The sequence below is a fragment of the Olea europaea genome, chromosome 10, assembly GCF_002742605.1.
Source record: "Olea europaea var. sylvestris chromosome 10, O_europaea_v1, whole genome shotgun sequence".
Lineage (NCBI taxonomy): Eukaryota > Viridiplantae > Streptophyta > Magnoliopsida > Lamiales > Oleaceae > Olea > Olea europaea.
The window spans coordinates 35,864,456-35,876,572 of NC_036246.1; the positions used below are offsets into that span (position 1 = coordinate 35,864,456).

General features: G+C 32.9%; 2 protein-coding genes across 2 annotated transcripts in view; one reads left to right on the forward strand and one right to left on the reverse strand.

Moving 5' to 3' along the window:
• LOC111402022 (protein phosphatase methylesterase 1) overlaps positions 1–5,701 on the forward strand; it is a 9,139-nt gene extending 3,438 nt beyond the window's left edge. Inside the window, exons 4-13 of the mRNA XM_023030051.1 lie at positions 736–850; positions 993–1,072; positions 1,692–1,776; positions 1,914–1,994; positions 2,636–2,730; positions 2,829–2,879; positions 4,103–4,183; positions 4,886–4,958; positions 5,230–5,307; positions 5,445–5,701. Coding sequence (XP_022885819.1) covers positions 736–850; positions 993–1,072; positions 1,692–1,776; positions 1,914–1,994; positions 2,636–2,730; positions 2,829–2,879; positions 4,103–4,183; positions 4,886–4,958; positions 5,230–5,307; positions 5,445–5,483 — 778 coding nt within the window. The 3' untranslated portion in view covers positions 5,484–5,701. The remainder of the gene's footprint in view (positions 1–735; positions 851–992; positions 1,073–1,691; positions 1,777–1,913; positions 1,995–2,635; positions 2,731–2,828; positions 2,880–4,102; positions 4,184–4,885; positions 4,959–5,229; positions 5,308–5,444) is intronic.
• Positions 5,702–6,789: 1,088 nt separating this feature from the next.
• On the reverse strand, positions 6,790–10,730 carry LOC111402023 (cytochrome c). Its single transcript, XM_023030052.1, has 3 exons — positions 10,471–10,730; positions 8,150–8,283; positions 6,790–7,159 (listed from the first exon to the last, which is right to left on the reverse strand). Exons 1-3 carry the CDS (start codon positions 10,580–10,582, stop codon positions 7,064–7,066), a joined length of 342 nt encoding a protein of 113 aa, XP_022885820.1. The 5' UTR covers positions 10,583–10,730; the 3' UTR covers positions 6,790–7,063.
• Between the last annotated feature and the right edge of the window lie 1,387 nt (positions 10,731–12,117).

Consider the following 12,117-nt stretch of genomic DNA (forward strand, 5'->3'; position numbering starts at 1 on the left):
GCCATATATTTCATCAAATTAGAAACATGAATGTGCAACTGTGCAATATTACTTAATTTTGCCCGTCACAATAATCTTACTATTTCTGTTTTCATTTTCCATTTTCTGTCTTTTTATGTTGATTTAATGTCAAACGATGGATACTCTCGAGAGAATTTATCCTTTGAGAAACATGAAAGCTTTATCATGTATTTTTGTGCACTTCGTTTATCTTTGCAGTATGACCTCTCAAGGAGCCTGCTCAATGTGAAAGTTTTATTGCTCTACACGCACAAAAATTGAACCGTTTGCTGCATAAAATTTTATCCTTTCTGATGTGATGACATGAATTTGCCTTCACTGAGCTCTAAATTCTTGAGAAAATGACGTAGCCAAGCATCTAGCTTTTTATCATTATTAATTAGAACCTTTGAGTTGTCTCTTCACCAGACATCTTAACTATAACATTCTTCTATGCCTCCCCTGTCCTATATTTATTTTGAGTAAATTATTAATCTTGTTGAACTGGACTGTTATAACTCATAAATTTGGTCTTTGAATACCCTTGCAATTGATTTGATGAGCTGCCTATGACTCAAAGCTCTCGAAAAGTAATCTACATAATTAATAGATTTCGCAAGAATCACGACTTTTGTAATTTTTTTTTTATCTGAATGATTTCTTATAGTTGCAATAAGGATATATTTCCAATTTTTGAACGACCTAAGTTACATATTGTTTGATCATTTCCCTCAGGCTTTCATTTGCATTATCAGCAAGTAAAATGAAGGAGAAAGTTCGGGTTGTAGCCATGGATTTGAGGGGGCATGGAATGTCATCCACAGAGGATGAATTAGATCTATCAATTGAGGTATATACTTAAAGACAAATCAAAATGAAGATGATTATTTGCTAAGTTCATCTACTTCACTTCTTGGCTTGTAGAGTTATTTCTGCATACTTATCATTATACAGTCCTCTGCAAGTGTTGAAATTGTTTACAATTATTGCAGACTCTGTGCAATGATGTACTTGCTGTTCTGAAGAAAATGTATGGAGATTCTCCTCCAGCAATTGTACTTGTTGGCCACAGGTTGTGCCCTTTACTTTTGGCTTCTATCCTTTTAGTATTCTTTCAAGATTATATTGTCCAATCACCTGCTAAGATTTATCAAGGGAAAAAGATTATTTTATATATAACAAAAAGGAGGATTCCTATGAGTTAGATGTGGAGGCCTTTTAGTAGATTTGGTTACATTCAGTTGAGTTGAGGACATAAAAGTTCAGATATTCAAGAGCAATGATGCTTTATATAGTCTTACTACTTTGGACTAAATTTAAAAAATAAAAAATAAATAAAAAATTGAAATAATTTCAAAGTTAGCTTGTCTGTTTCTTTTTAGGCAGGATTTAAATCGAATACCCTATATTTTTATCTTAGTTTCCATTCTATTGTTGTATTATTAATACATGGAAATTACTTGGATCTTTGATGACGCCCATGAAATATTGACATATCAATCTTTAATCCTGGTTAATAGTGCCTGCATCATTATTCTATTCATATACTTGTCAAAAGACAATTATTTTCATGCTTATCATAATATATCAAAAGGAAGTTCCTTAGAAAAGCATCTTCAACGTACTTTAATTTGTTATTCTATTCTTAACCATAAATTTCTTAGAGGTTTAGTTCTGTAATTTTCATGCAGCATGGGTGGCTCAGTTGCTGTTCATGTTGCTGCAAAGAAGGCACTTCCTAGCTTGGCTGGCCTAATTGTCGTAGATGTTGTTGAGGTTTGTATTAATACATAAAAGTTTCAGAATTACGTCAACTGTCGATCTATTCTTTATCAATGATTAGATTAAGTTAAAATGAAACTGTAACTGTCAAACTCTAATTAAATCTTTACTGATAATTACCTGAATTGCAGGGGACTGCAATGGCGTCATTGGTTCATATGCAAAAGATTCTATCAAACCGAATGCAGCATTTTTCATCCATTGAGAAAGCGGTAACTGATTCTATGGGAGTGGTGTTTTTTCTATCTGTTAAATTTTAAGAATGCTATGTAGAAATCTATATGTTATCATCTTTATTAATTATCTAATAACCCAAAGCATAATTTCAATAGTATTTTATTAACATTTTATAATTTTAAATCCGATTCTCCATTCTCCAATCTGTATCGTGCCATCATATCCTCCTTCGGTTGCCATATACCATGTCTATATAAGAATATTTTTTCCTTGCACCTATAAGGTGCTCTTCCAATTGTTAGTTAATCATTGTAACATTATAGGTTGATACTAATATTAGTTTCACAAATTAATATCTTTTGTTTTGGTTATCAAGATGTGCATCTGTTTAAACCCTTGACATTTATCAAACAGTAAGTGGTAGACGCTTCCTTGAATGACAACTACAGATTGGTTGACACAATGGAGTCAATTAGATTAAAAGCAACATTGCTGATACTAAAATATGGAATCCGGTATGAGGTATCTACGTCAGAAGTAGCTACCAAGAAGAATGGGAGTTGTTGAATGCTTCTCCTTTAATATACCGTCATTGCTTTCTCGTATCAAGTGCAGATTAGTTTTGTTAAAAGTGATAGTTATGGTGTAATGATTTTAGAAATGTATGTTTTTATAGATCGAATGGAGTGTCAAAGGAGGCTCTTTGAGAAATATTGAATCTGCTCGCCTCTCAATTCCCAGCACATTAAAATATGATGAGGCGAAAAAATGGTGAGTATGCTTATTGTATGGGTTGTGCTTTTGTAGATTTTGGTTTGTTTTGTGCTTTTGTCACACAGTTAATCACTTCAAGGACTTTGATGCTGCAGTTACACCCACCGAGCTAAACTGGAAGAAACGGAACAATATTGGAGAGGCTGGGATGAGTTATTCTTTCTACTAGCTAATGTGTTAATTCATGCAACTGGTCATAGTTGTTGATCTACATTTGCCTTCTACATCTGATCAAATGTTTAGCTGTGCATTACTGTATTTTTGCCTTTCGTACTTATAAATTGTATCATCGGCTGTAGAGATACGATATGTCACATATCTTACATTTTTTGTCCTTTTTTATTTTTTACGTAGTAGCTAAACTAAATCTCTCCACTTGGCACCATAAATCACTATCTTGGATGAACTATCTTCACTCTTTCTATCCCAGATCTTTTGTCCTGAAAAGAAAAGAAAAACTAGAAAACCAAATTCTGGGGGGAGGTGGAGAAAAAGAAGAAGAACTGTCTCTTTAAGGCACCAGGGAAGGAGCAGGAAAATTAACAACTGTCAGTCTAGTGAGCCAGGCCTATTATTAGTATCCTTCTCTGGGCTCCAATCTATGAATTTGTCCAATTTACTAATCCTGCTGCATCCCTATTATTTATTATAGGGTTGACATGGTCCTATGAGAGAATTTTTTCACACTATTTTGCTTTCTTATAGCCGTCGCCACATTACAACCTGCCTTGTCTACTCAAATAATTTCTGCCTGCATTTTTTTTGGTATTCCTCTTCCCAATTCTACAACCGGCACATAGATCATTTGTGGGCAGGGATTTGATTTGTGTCTAGTTTCGATATGGGTCACAAAATTTGTGGAATAAAGTCACATCATGGAATTTGTAATGTGAAATTAATTGACTCGATTCCAAATAATCAAATACTGTAATTCCAGGGCCATTGCTAACAAGTTATTGTGTTTTGTCCAATAATGCTGACTAGGAACAGTACTATTTTACCGATATAGCTTCATTGTTTTCCCTTTTTAACTAATCTATTTTAAGAAATGGCTTTCCAGAAAATTATAGCTGTAAGTTCTATATGAGAAATCTTCACTGGATATCAGAAACCCTTTGCTTTACCTAGCAGCTGTGTGCATAGCATTGTCTGTGGTCTCTTGTTTTTCCTATAAATTGTTCAGGAGACTAATGCATTCGAGGTTAAACTTCTTGCTAAACTATTTTTCATAGTTGCAATCTTGTTTCTGGAGTAGTTTCATATCAATAGCCGTGTGGTATTGGAACTATTAAGTTTTCTGTGCATTAAAATTTTGTAAGTACTTTTTTCTAGAAAATTATGTATCTGAATTTGGCTGATGTTGTTTCAGGTATGAAGGCCTTTCAGAAAAATTCTTGTCATCTCCCGTACCAAAAATATTGCTTTTAGCTGGGACAGATAGACTGGACAGGTTTTTTGTTCACAAACTCATTTTTACAAAATTTTATCCTGTTCTTGTGATTACTGTTGGAAAATAAATTATGGATGCTTCTTTAATGGTCATATATTACTTAAAATTTGCTTTTGTTGGCCTGTATGTGGTAGCCTGACAACAGTTTTTTAATGTAGAAATGACTGCTAAATATTTTCCTGTGGGGCTTTTGATGGCCTATAATTAAGTCACATCTCAATGTATTGGAAGAATTAAATTGCGTATCCATAAAGATTCAAGACTGCAGTAATAATTAACTTCCTGTATCTCCATGTATGCAAATGCTAACTATTAAACTTCACCAGGATAAAGGATGTTTTTTTCTTCGACAAAATTCCATGTGCATGAGATTCGTAATTTGATTTTCAAGTGATAAATATTTAGCATCATATTTATGTCATATATGATTCCATAAAACAAAATAATTAGGAAAAATTACTTGGTCCAAGAACCATATGCTGATAAGTATATTTTTTCTAATTATGATTGCTTGTGATAAAGCTTCTGTATATTTTTCTAATTGAAGTTTGGAATTTGTTATCTTGCCGGTGACTAGTGTATCCCCTTTCCAGTATATTTTTGAAGGGGCATAGTTATTTGCTGCATATATATGAAATTTGAAATATGTTTTACTTGTATCCAAATAAATGAATTGGTCGAATTTCTTTTTTATTGTCTCAGAACTCTCACAATAGGTCAAATGCAAGGGAAGTTTCAAATGGTAGTCGTCCGACATACAGGCCACGCCATACAGGTACGATCCAGTTATCTTCATGACCATTGTTCTTTCTTCTTATTGAATAGAATTTGTATAAAGTCAGTTAGCCAGGGTTAAAAACAAGGAAGGAGAAGATAGATTGAGGTGGCGGCAATTGGTTGGGTGTTTTTTGTTTTAATTTTTCAAACTATCCAATCGCCGGGCGACACGTGTCACCCCTGTTTTTAAGCCTTTTTTTACCCTGGATGTGTAGCACACTCGATAGAATTTAGAAAAGATATATGTATTGAATTCTTGAATATAACAGGAGGACGTGCCTGAGGAATTTGCTACATTGGTGCTTAATTTTATACATAGGAATCGAATAGGCCCTCATGGCGTTGAGGTCAGTGTTCTGTCAGTTATGTTGAAAAACAAACTGTTAGGATTAAAAAGATTTGCTTTCTTTCTCCCTCAATTTTGGTTTCACTTTTTCATGTAGACGTTCTGAAATCATTCTATTTTGATTATTATTTGCTGCAGATTCCAGGGATTCTTCGTCCATCAGTGTCAAAACCTTGAGCAATAAGATCGGATTTGCTGAACCAAATCCATGTTTAAAATTATCGTTTCGATGTCCAGGTCTTAAATTAATATTTAGGAATTAGAACTGATCGTGTGATGCAGCTGTTGCGTTGATGAGAGATTTGTTTTTAGTATCATGAAAAATGGATTTACTTGTACCAAAAGTTAATGATACCTTTGGATTGCTGTTTTCGAACTATTTTTCAGTATTTGATCTAGTATTTCTAAAAATGTATTTTAAAAAATAAGGTTAAATTTATAATAGAAAACTTAAAACGCATTTTTGACATTTTAAGTGTTTTTAGTAAAAATTCAAAAGACATGAAAATCAAACGTTTAAATAAAATTATATCAAAACAGGTAAATAAGTGTTAAAATAAAATCTTATTTAAATATAGATTTTAAAAATTAAAACTTTAGAAAAATAACAAAATAATATTTTAATAAATAAAATTTCAAAGCTAAAAAATAAAAAATAGAATTATAAATAGAAAAATAAAATTCTAAAAAAAAAAAAAAATAGTTCAAGCTCTTAATTGAATAAAAATTTAAAATTCACAAGCATGTTTTCTAATTTTTTGTTTTGAGAAATAGTTTTTCAAAACAACAAACTAAACACATTTTTAACAATCCTAAAACAAATTTTTAAAATAGAAAATTGAAAATGAACTTAAAATTGAAACAAAAATCAAACGGGCCTTAAGAGTTTTGATACCTTTGATATTCAGAAAATAAAATTGTAGCCAAATTACATGAACTTTTTTCCAACAAGAATTACTCCGTCTGAATAAATATTTTAGTGTGCTCAAGAGCGAGATATTTGAAAACTCAAAATGCACTCGCAGTATGTGGGGTGCATAATAGGAAAGCATATATCATATTATGCCTAAAAAATTATTTTTTCAAGAGTAATGCTATGTAGCCCCAGTAGAGTTGGATCCTCAGCGTAGGTGACGCTAGATTATAAGACTAAATGAAAAATGATATTAAATGAATTATTTAATTTAACCTATAATTTAATGTCACATTAGTATTATTTAAATTGAGATTGCAATTCCAATGGAACTAAATAACATTACTCTTTTTTCAACCTTCAATGAACGAAATACTCCGAAGAGAACGGATTATGGGAGTGACTGCTCAGCAACTCCGTGATTACAACTAGGGATGTTAAAATGTGGTGGGGCCACATCGATTTGCATGATTGGGCTCCCGTGTAGGGGACCCATGGGCAGCCCTGATTGTGCAAAGAATATGTTTTGATAAACACGGGCACGAACAATGAAAATATTAACCTAACATATAAGCTTTAACAACATCAAATAGTCCTCAATCATTGAAGCCAATCTATTCATGCTGTTACAGGATGTACTCAAGTTTAATTCGAATTTCAGTTTGACAAGGGCAACACCTCTCTAAAGAGGCAATGACTACAATAATGACTCCAGGAAATGTGGAGCACAGTAGACCATTCAATGATCTATTTATTGCAAAAAAGAACTATTTTTGTCTTCCCCGAATAAAGCATATTACGCTTCTCAACTGCAAAATGGTGACGTGCACAGAATACTAGACATTCATTGAGATGTAGACTCTTTCAGATAAGCAATGAGGTCAGCACGATCTTGTGGTTTCTTCAGTCCTGGGAAAACCATCTTTGTTCCTGGTATATACTGCATAAAAAGAAATGCACACGATCCAACATTAGTCCAACACAAGAAACTAGCAAATACGCAAAATATGAAAGCAAAGATTTCCAAATATAGCTAATGAAGACATTCTCATTCCACTAGATGTGAGAGAACTATTTTCCTTTTTCTTGATTAAAAAGGTTATATCAAACCACCTCATGGAAAAGATTAAGATAGCCCATTTCATGCAAGCCAAATTCATCTTATTTTATCAAAGGCCTCAAGCACGCACAATTTCCAAAAGTGAGTGACAGTGAGACTTGATCTTGACACCTTTGTCTTGAACCATCTCATCTTAAATCTTAATCTGTGTGTGAAAGGGGACATTTATTATTGAAACTTAGTCTTCAACTCTTTAAGCTTAAGGATTGGAGGCATCAGGAGATACTCATAGCCTTGTCTTGCCACTGACTATATGCTAGTTTTGAGACGGGTCGAAATACATCTTTATATAATGTTCACAAGGGAGCAGTGCAAAGGTTTCATAGTCTGAATACAAGTTGACCTCCTCTTAACTCAATACTTGAGCAAATAGGTTTGGTATTTCTCATAAATTATCCCACCTTGTTTGAAACCCAAATTTCTCTTCTTTTCTTTTTAGTAAGTATCTTGTTTACTTTGTAGGACACTGACCTCAAAACCATTTCTTCAGAGGTCTAGCTCTGAAACAGACATATCATTATCTTCATAATTTATCAAATTAATTGAGTGAACAATATTGAGAAGTTAATAGAGTATCCCATGTTATTCAAATTATTCATCCATAAAGAAAGGAGGATTTAAATTGTAGCTTCATCACCTAGATAATCCATGTGGTGCAAATTGTACTTAACTTGGCATAGATTAAATTACTGTCTTAACATAAACATAACTATGTAAGGGAAAGCAAAAAATTAGAACCCCTAACACAGTCATCACAAATTTTATTGACAAAAGACGTGAACTTTAAATATGGTCTAAACAGTGTTGTACCTTCTTGGGGTTCAGCAAGTAATCATACAGTGTCTTTTCCTCCCAAATAACAGCCATGTTTTTGTTAGCAGCAGAGTAGGAATAACCAGGCGTTGTTCCAGATTGCCTTCCAAAGAGACCATTCAAATTGGGACCTGAAGGCATTGGCACTTCATCAGATTACATAAACAGCAGAAACAAAATCTCCAAGTAGGAAAAATATTCCATTTTCTTCGATACAGTAGGAAAAGTATTTCGTTTATACCATCCATCAACTATTTGCTACATCTATGGGTAAATACGGAGAACATGTTCGAAGCTATTGAAAGTAGAGCTGCTGGACAAGGAAAATAACGTGATAACAAGAGAGGGAGAGTGTTGAAGCATTTGAAAGCAAGACGATTATTACACTTATATTGATCAACAAGCAGACTGACTTTGATTTCTTTCTGCTCAATTTTATGGTAGTCTTCTTTCAGCAAGGAAACAATGGTACATAACCAGAGACAGCAGAAAGATTTTTTCCTCTCTTCCATCTTGTACTTTTCCATTTTTTTGGTTTCCAACTGAGGTTTTTTTCTGGAAAAGTTAGGATAATAACCAAACTTTGATGAAGTGGCATGGACAATGAGTCTAGCAAAAGAGGTAGTCTTGTCCTAATAATGGAATAGCAATGATTTTGTATTGTACTTTTGATTGAAAAATCAATCCAATTGACTTTGCACCCTTTTGTTCAATGAGAAAATGGGTCAAATTCAATATGTTCAAACCTATGGGACTCCAGGAATGATATTTAAAAAAATCATACATATAGACACACACATCCATCAATATCAAAGGAATTAACCAGGTGCACATTTTTATCCTTTTCTCCTTCATTTCAGACAATAAAGGGAATGCATCCACACAAAAGGGTCATTCAAATTCTAAGAAGAACGACGAAATTCTACTAGATTTCAATGAAATACTCTATTCACAACAAAACCTTAACGTCCGGTACCTAAAAGTCACAAACCCATTAGCAGATGGTATACCGCATATGCCATAGTTGTTCCTCAATACCATCCAATTGAACATAATTTCGGGAACTTCTCAAATAAATTGTACGCCCATACCCACTCTAACCTTTATTCTTCTTCTTTTTCCTTATTTTTTCCCTTGCTCTAGATCTCCCCTCCCTTTTCACATATCATAAACTATGCAGCTCATATTACCAAAGGTAGTCTAAATTACTGAATGGAATCATAGTAAGTCCTACTTAACAATCAAGTGGAGAAAGTGCATCAGATGATTTATTCATAAGTAGAAAAAACGGAGGTAACGACCATGAACTGATGGATACTCTATTTCTCATTGCCTTGTAAGCTAGTTGCCTCACCCAACTAGCTAATAAGATAGAAGTCGCGACCTTTTTGAAAAAGGTAGTAATACCCTTTCAGAATTTCATTTCGGGGGTGTCCTCAACTAAGATTTTGATGGACTTTAAAAAATCCTTCTAAATTCAGGTGTCCCCAATTGAGATTTTAATAGATTTTTCACTAAAATCTAGGTGTCCCCAACTTGAATTTTAATGAATTCTAATGAAATTGAGGAGTCCTCAATAACTCATGGATTTATAAGAATTTTATTAATAAAGGGAATTTAAAATATTTGGATAGATTTCAACGTAAAAATACTTATAACAAATTTTTTTGAAATTGACATTTTTTATGAGATTCTTATGAATTTTGTGGAAATTTGCTCAAATCCAAGAAATTCATATGAATTTATAATCTTTCAAAATCCATCAAAATCTCATTTGACTACATATTTTCAGTCTAATATTAAATTTAAACAGCTACCGATTTTCTGCTCTACAAAACACCAATGCAATTATTTTCAATTGCCCCTCATGATTTTGGTTTGCTTATAGACGCCTATTTGTATGAGAATTAACAATCTTCAGACACATTAAAACATCAAGCAATATTCTTACTGTTCTTCTTCCCGACCCAATATATCCTAAAGTAACAAAGAAAAAAATACAACATAATACCGTATCTTAGTCAATAATTCAAAATCCAATAGCTGAAGAAAATAGAAAGATCCTCACAGTTCCAGCTTCGGATCTCAACTATCTAAGAATTAGAACTGTATATTAAAAGCCCAAAATTTATTGTTCATAAAATCAAAAGAAAATCATATGAATGAAGAAAAAAATTGATTTTTCAGACTTGAATCAACAAATAAATAGAACACAGTACAACAGATCAGATTTATCAACAGAAAAACAAACGAATCCTTGTTCCAATAAATTCAGGGACAGATCAGATACAACCAACAACGAAATTATGCACATATACCTTGTTTGTGGCCGGCGCCTTTTTCAACAGTGTGGCACTGGGCACACTTGGTCTTGAAAATTTTCTCTCCTGCCTTTGAGTTTCCAGGCGGTGCCTCTGCAAATGATGCCATTTTCGTCTACAACTTTTTGTGGGTTTTCGACTCTGTGTTTATTTTCCACGGAGAGAGGAAATTCTGGTTGGTTATTTTGTGCAAAAAGGAGCGGACCAAAGTGACGCACTTTTTCGAGGCAGCTGTGGGGGAGGAAAAAAAGGAACGTGGTGTACCAAACACCCCTTATAATTCATTGTACACGTGGCGGTGAACTAATGGTTGGTTACTCTTGTATTTTGCAAAGTTTTTGCTCGTGATTCTTTTGCAAATTTGCAATTGAACAGTTAGAATTCGCACGTTGCCCTGCTCGGTCCAATGGAACACGTACTCTATACTGGTCATGCTTGGATTAGGGATGAACAAAAACACGTTAAAGTCGTTAAATCAAGGATAAAATTGAAGATAGTTGACTTAGATTTATGTGATTTAGGATTTACCTATTTTAAGATTAAATAAAAACATCAGAATTGTTCTGTTTAGATTTCAATCGTTACAAATTGCTTGTGTTGACATTCAAAATTAATATAGTCAATTTTGATAAACTTAATTTTAATTTGAAGCGAGGTAATTAACGAGAATAGAAAAGAATTAATTTATTAATTTTTCACTTGGACATTGTAAGAATGAAAGGTTGATAATCTGCTCTCCATGAAGGGAACTAATGGCCTCAATTTATAACGCAAATTTGGCAAATTGATTGTCACGATGACTCTGTCTATAGTGTTTCGGATGGCAGCCTCCTTATTAAGCCCCTATTTGAGCTCTATTATAATTAGTTTTTGGAAAAAATTAAAAAGTATTTTTATTTCTTGAAGATGTATGGTTAAGAAGAAGAATTTTTTTTGAGTTTACGTGTAATATTATTTTGATTGGAGAATATGTAGTTGAAAAGAAGATAGATAAAAATATATTTTCTAATTAATGGGTGCCGAATATGGGCTAAGTGTGCCGAATTATTTAACTGGGACACGTTTTTAGTAGATGAGGAGGTTGGCTACCTGTAACTTTTCATGATGTTTGGAATAATTACTATTATTCCCATCATTGTTGATCGATGAGGGGTTGGTCATGAAGTGCTTACGTCAACCATGTCACGTGTCATTGGATATTAGTCAAAGCATATGTGTTGATGTCGTCTAGTCAAATCAATAATGATGATATTCCTCAATCACAACAAAAATCTCTAAGTCGAAATATAACTTTGGCCGAGCTGTTTCTAGAGATGACGTGGAGCGATTATTTGTTGATTTTGTTTAGAAACCTTTATCTAGAAAGGGATTAGTCGTTAATTCTTGACTAAAATTCCAATATCAGTAGCTTGAAACAAAATCAAATCATTCACTCGATTTTTTTGAAAAATAATTTATATGTTACACCCAAAATATATTATTTAATAGATAAATTGTTACTACAACGTTGCTTACTAGTAGACTTCTATTGATTTTTTTTTTTTGGAAAATAATAATTTATTTATGAATAATATTTTTCTTATCTAAGATTGATTGCAAGCTTAAATTTTATGATTGAACCTTGTATTAATTTATTGGTTTTAA

Coding starts and splice junctions, on each gene's coding strand:
- LOC111402023 (XM_023030052.1), bottom strand. CDS start 10,582: ATGGCATCATTTGCAGAGGCACCGCCTGGAAACTCAAAGGCAGGAGAG. Junction 8,284..10,470: donor AGGCGCCGGCCACAAACAAG/GTATATGTGCAT, acceptor CAATGCCTTCAG/GTCCCAATTTGAATGGTCTC. Junction 7,160..8,149: donor ACTTGCTGAACCCCAAGAAG/GTACAACACTGT, acceptor CTTTTTATGCAG/TATATACCAGGAACAAAGAT.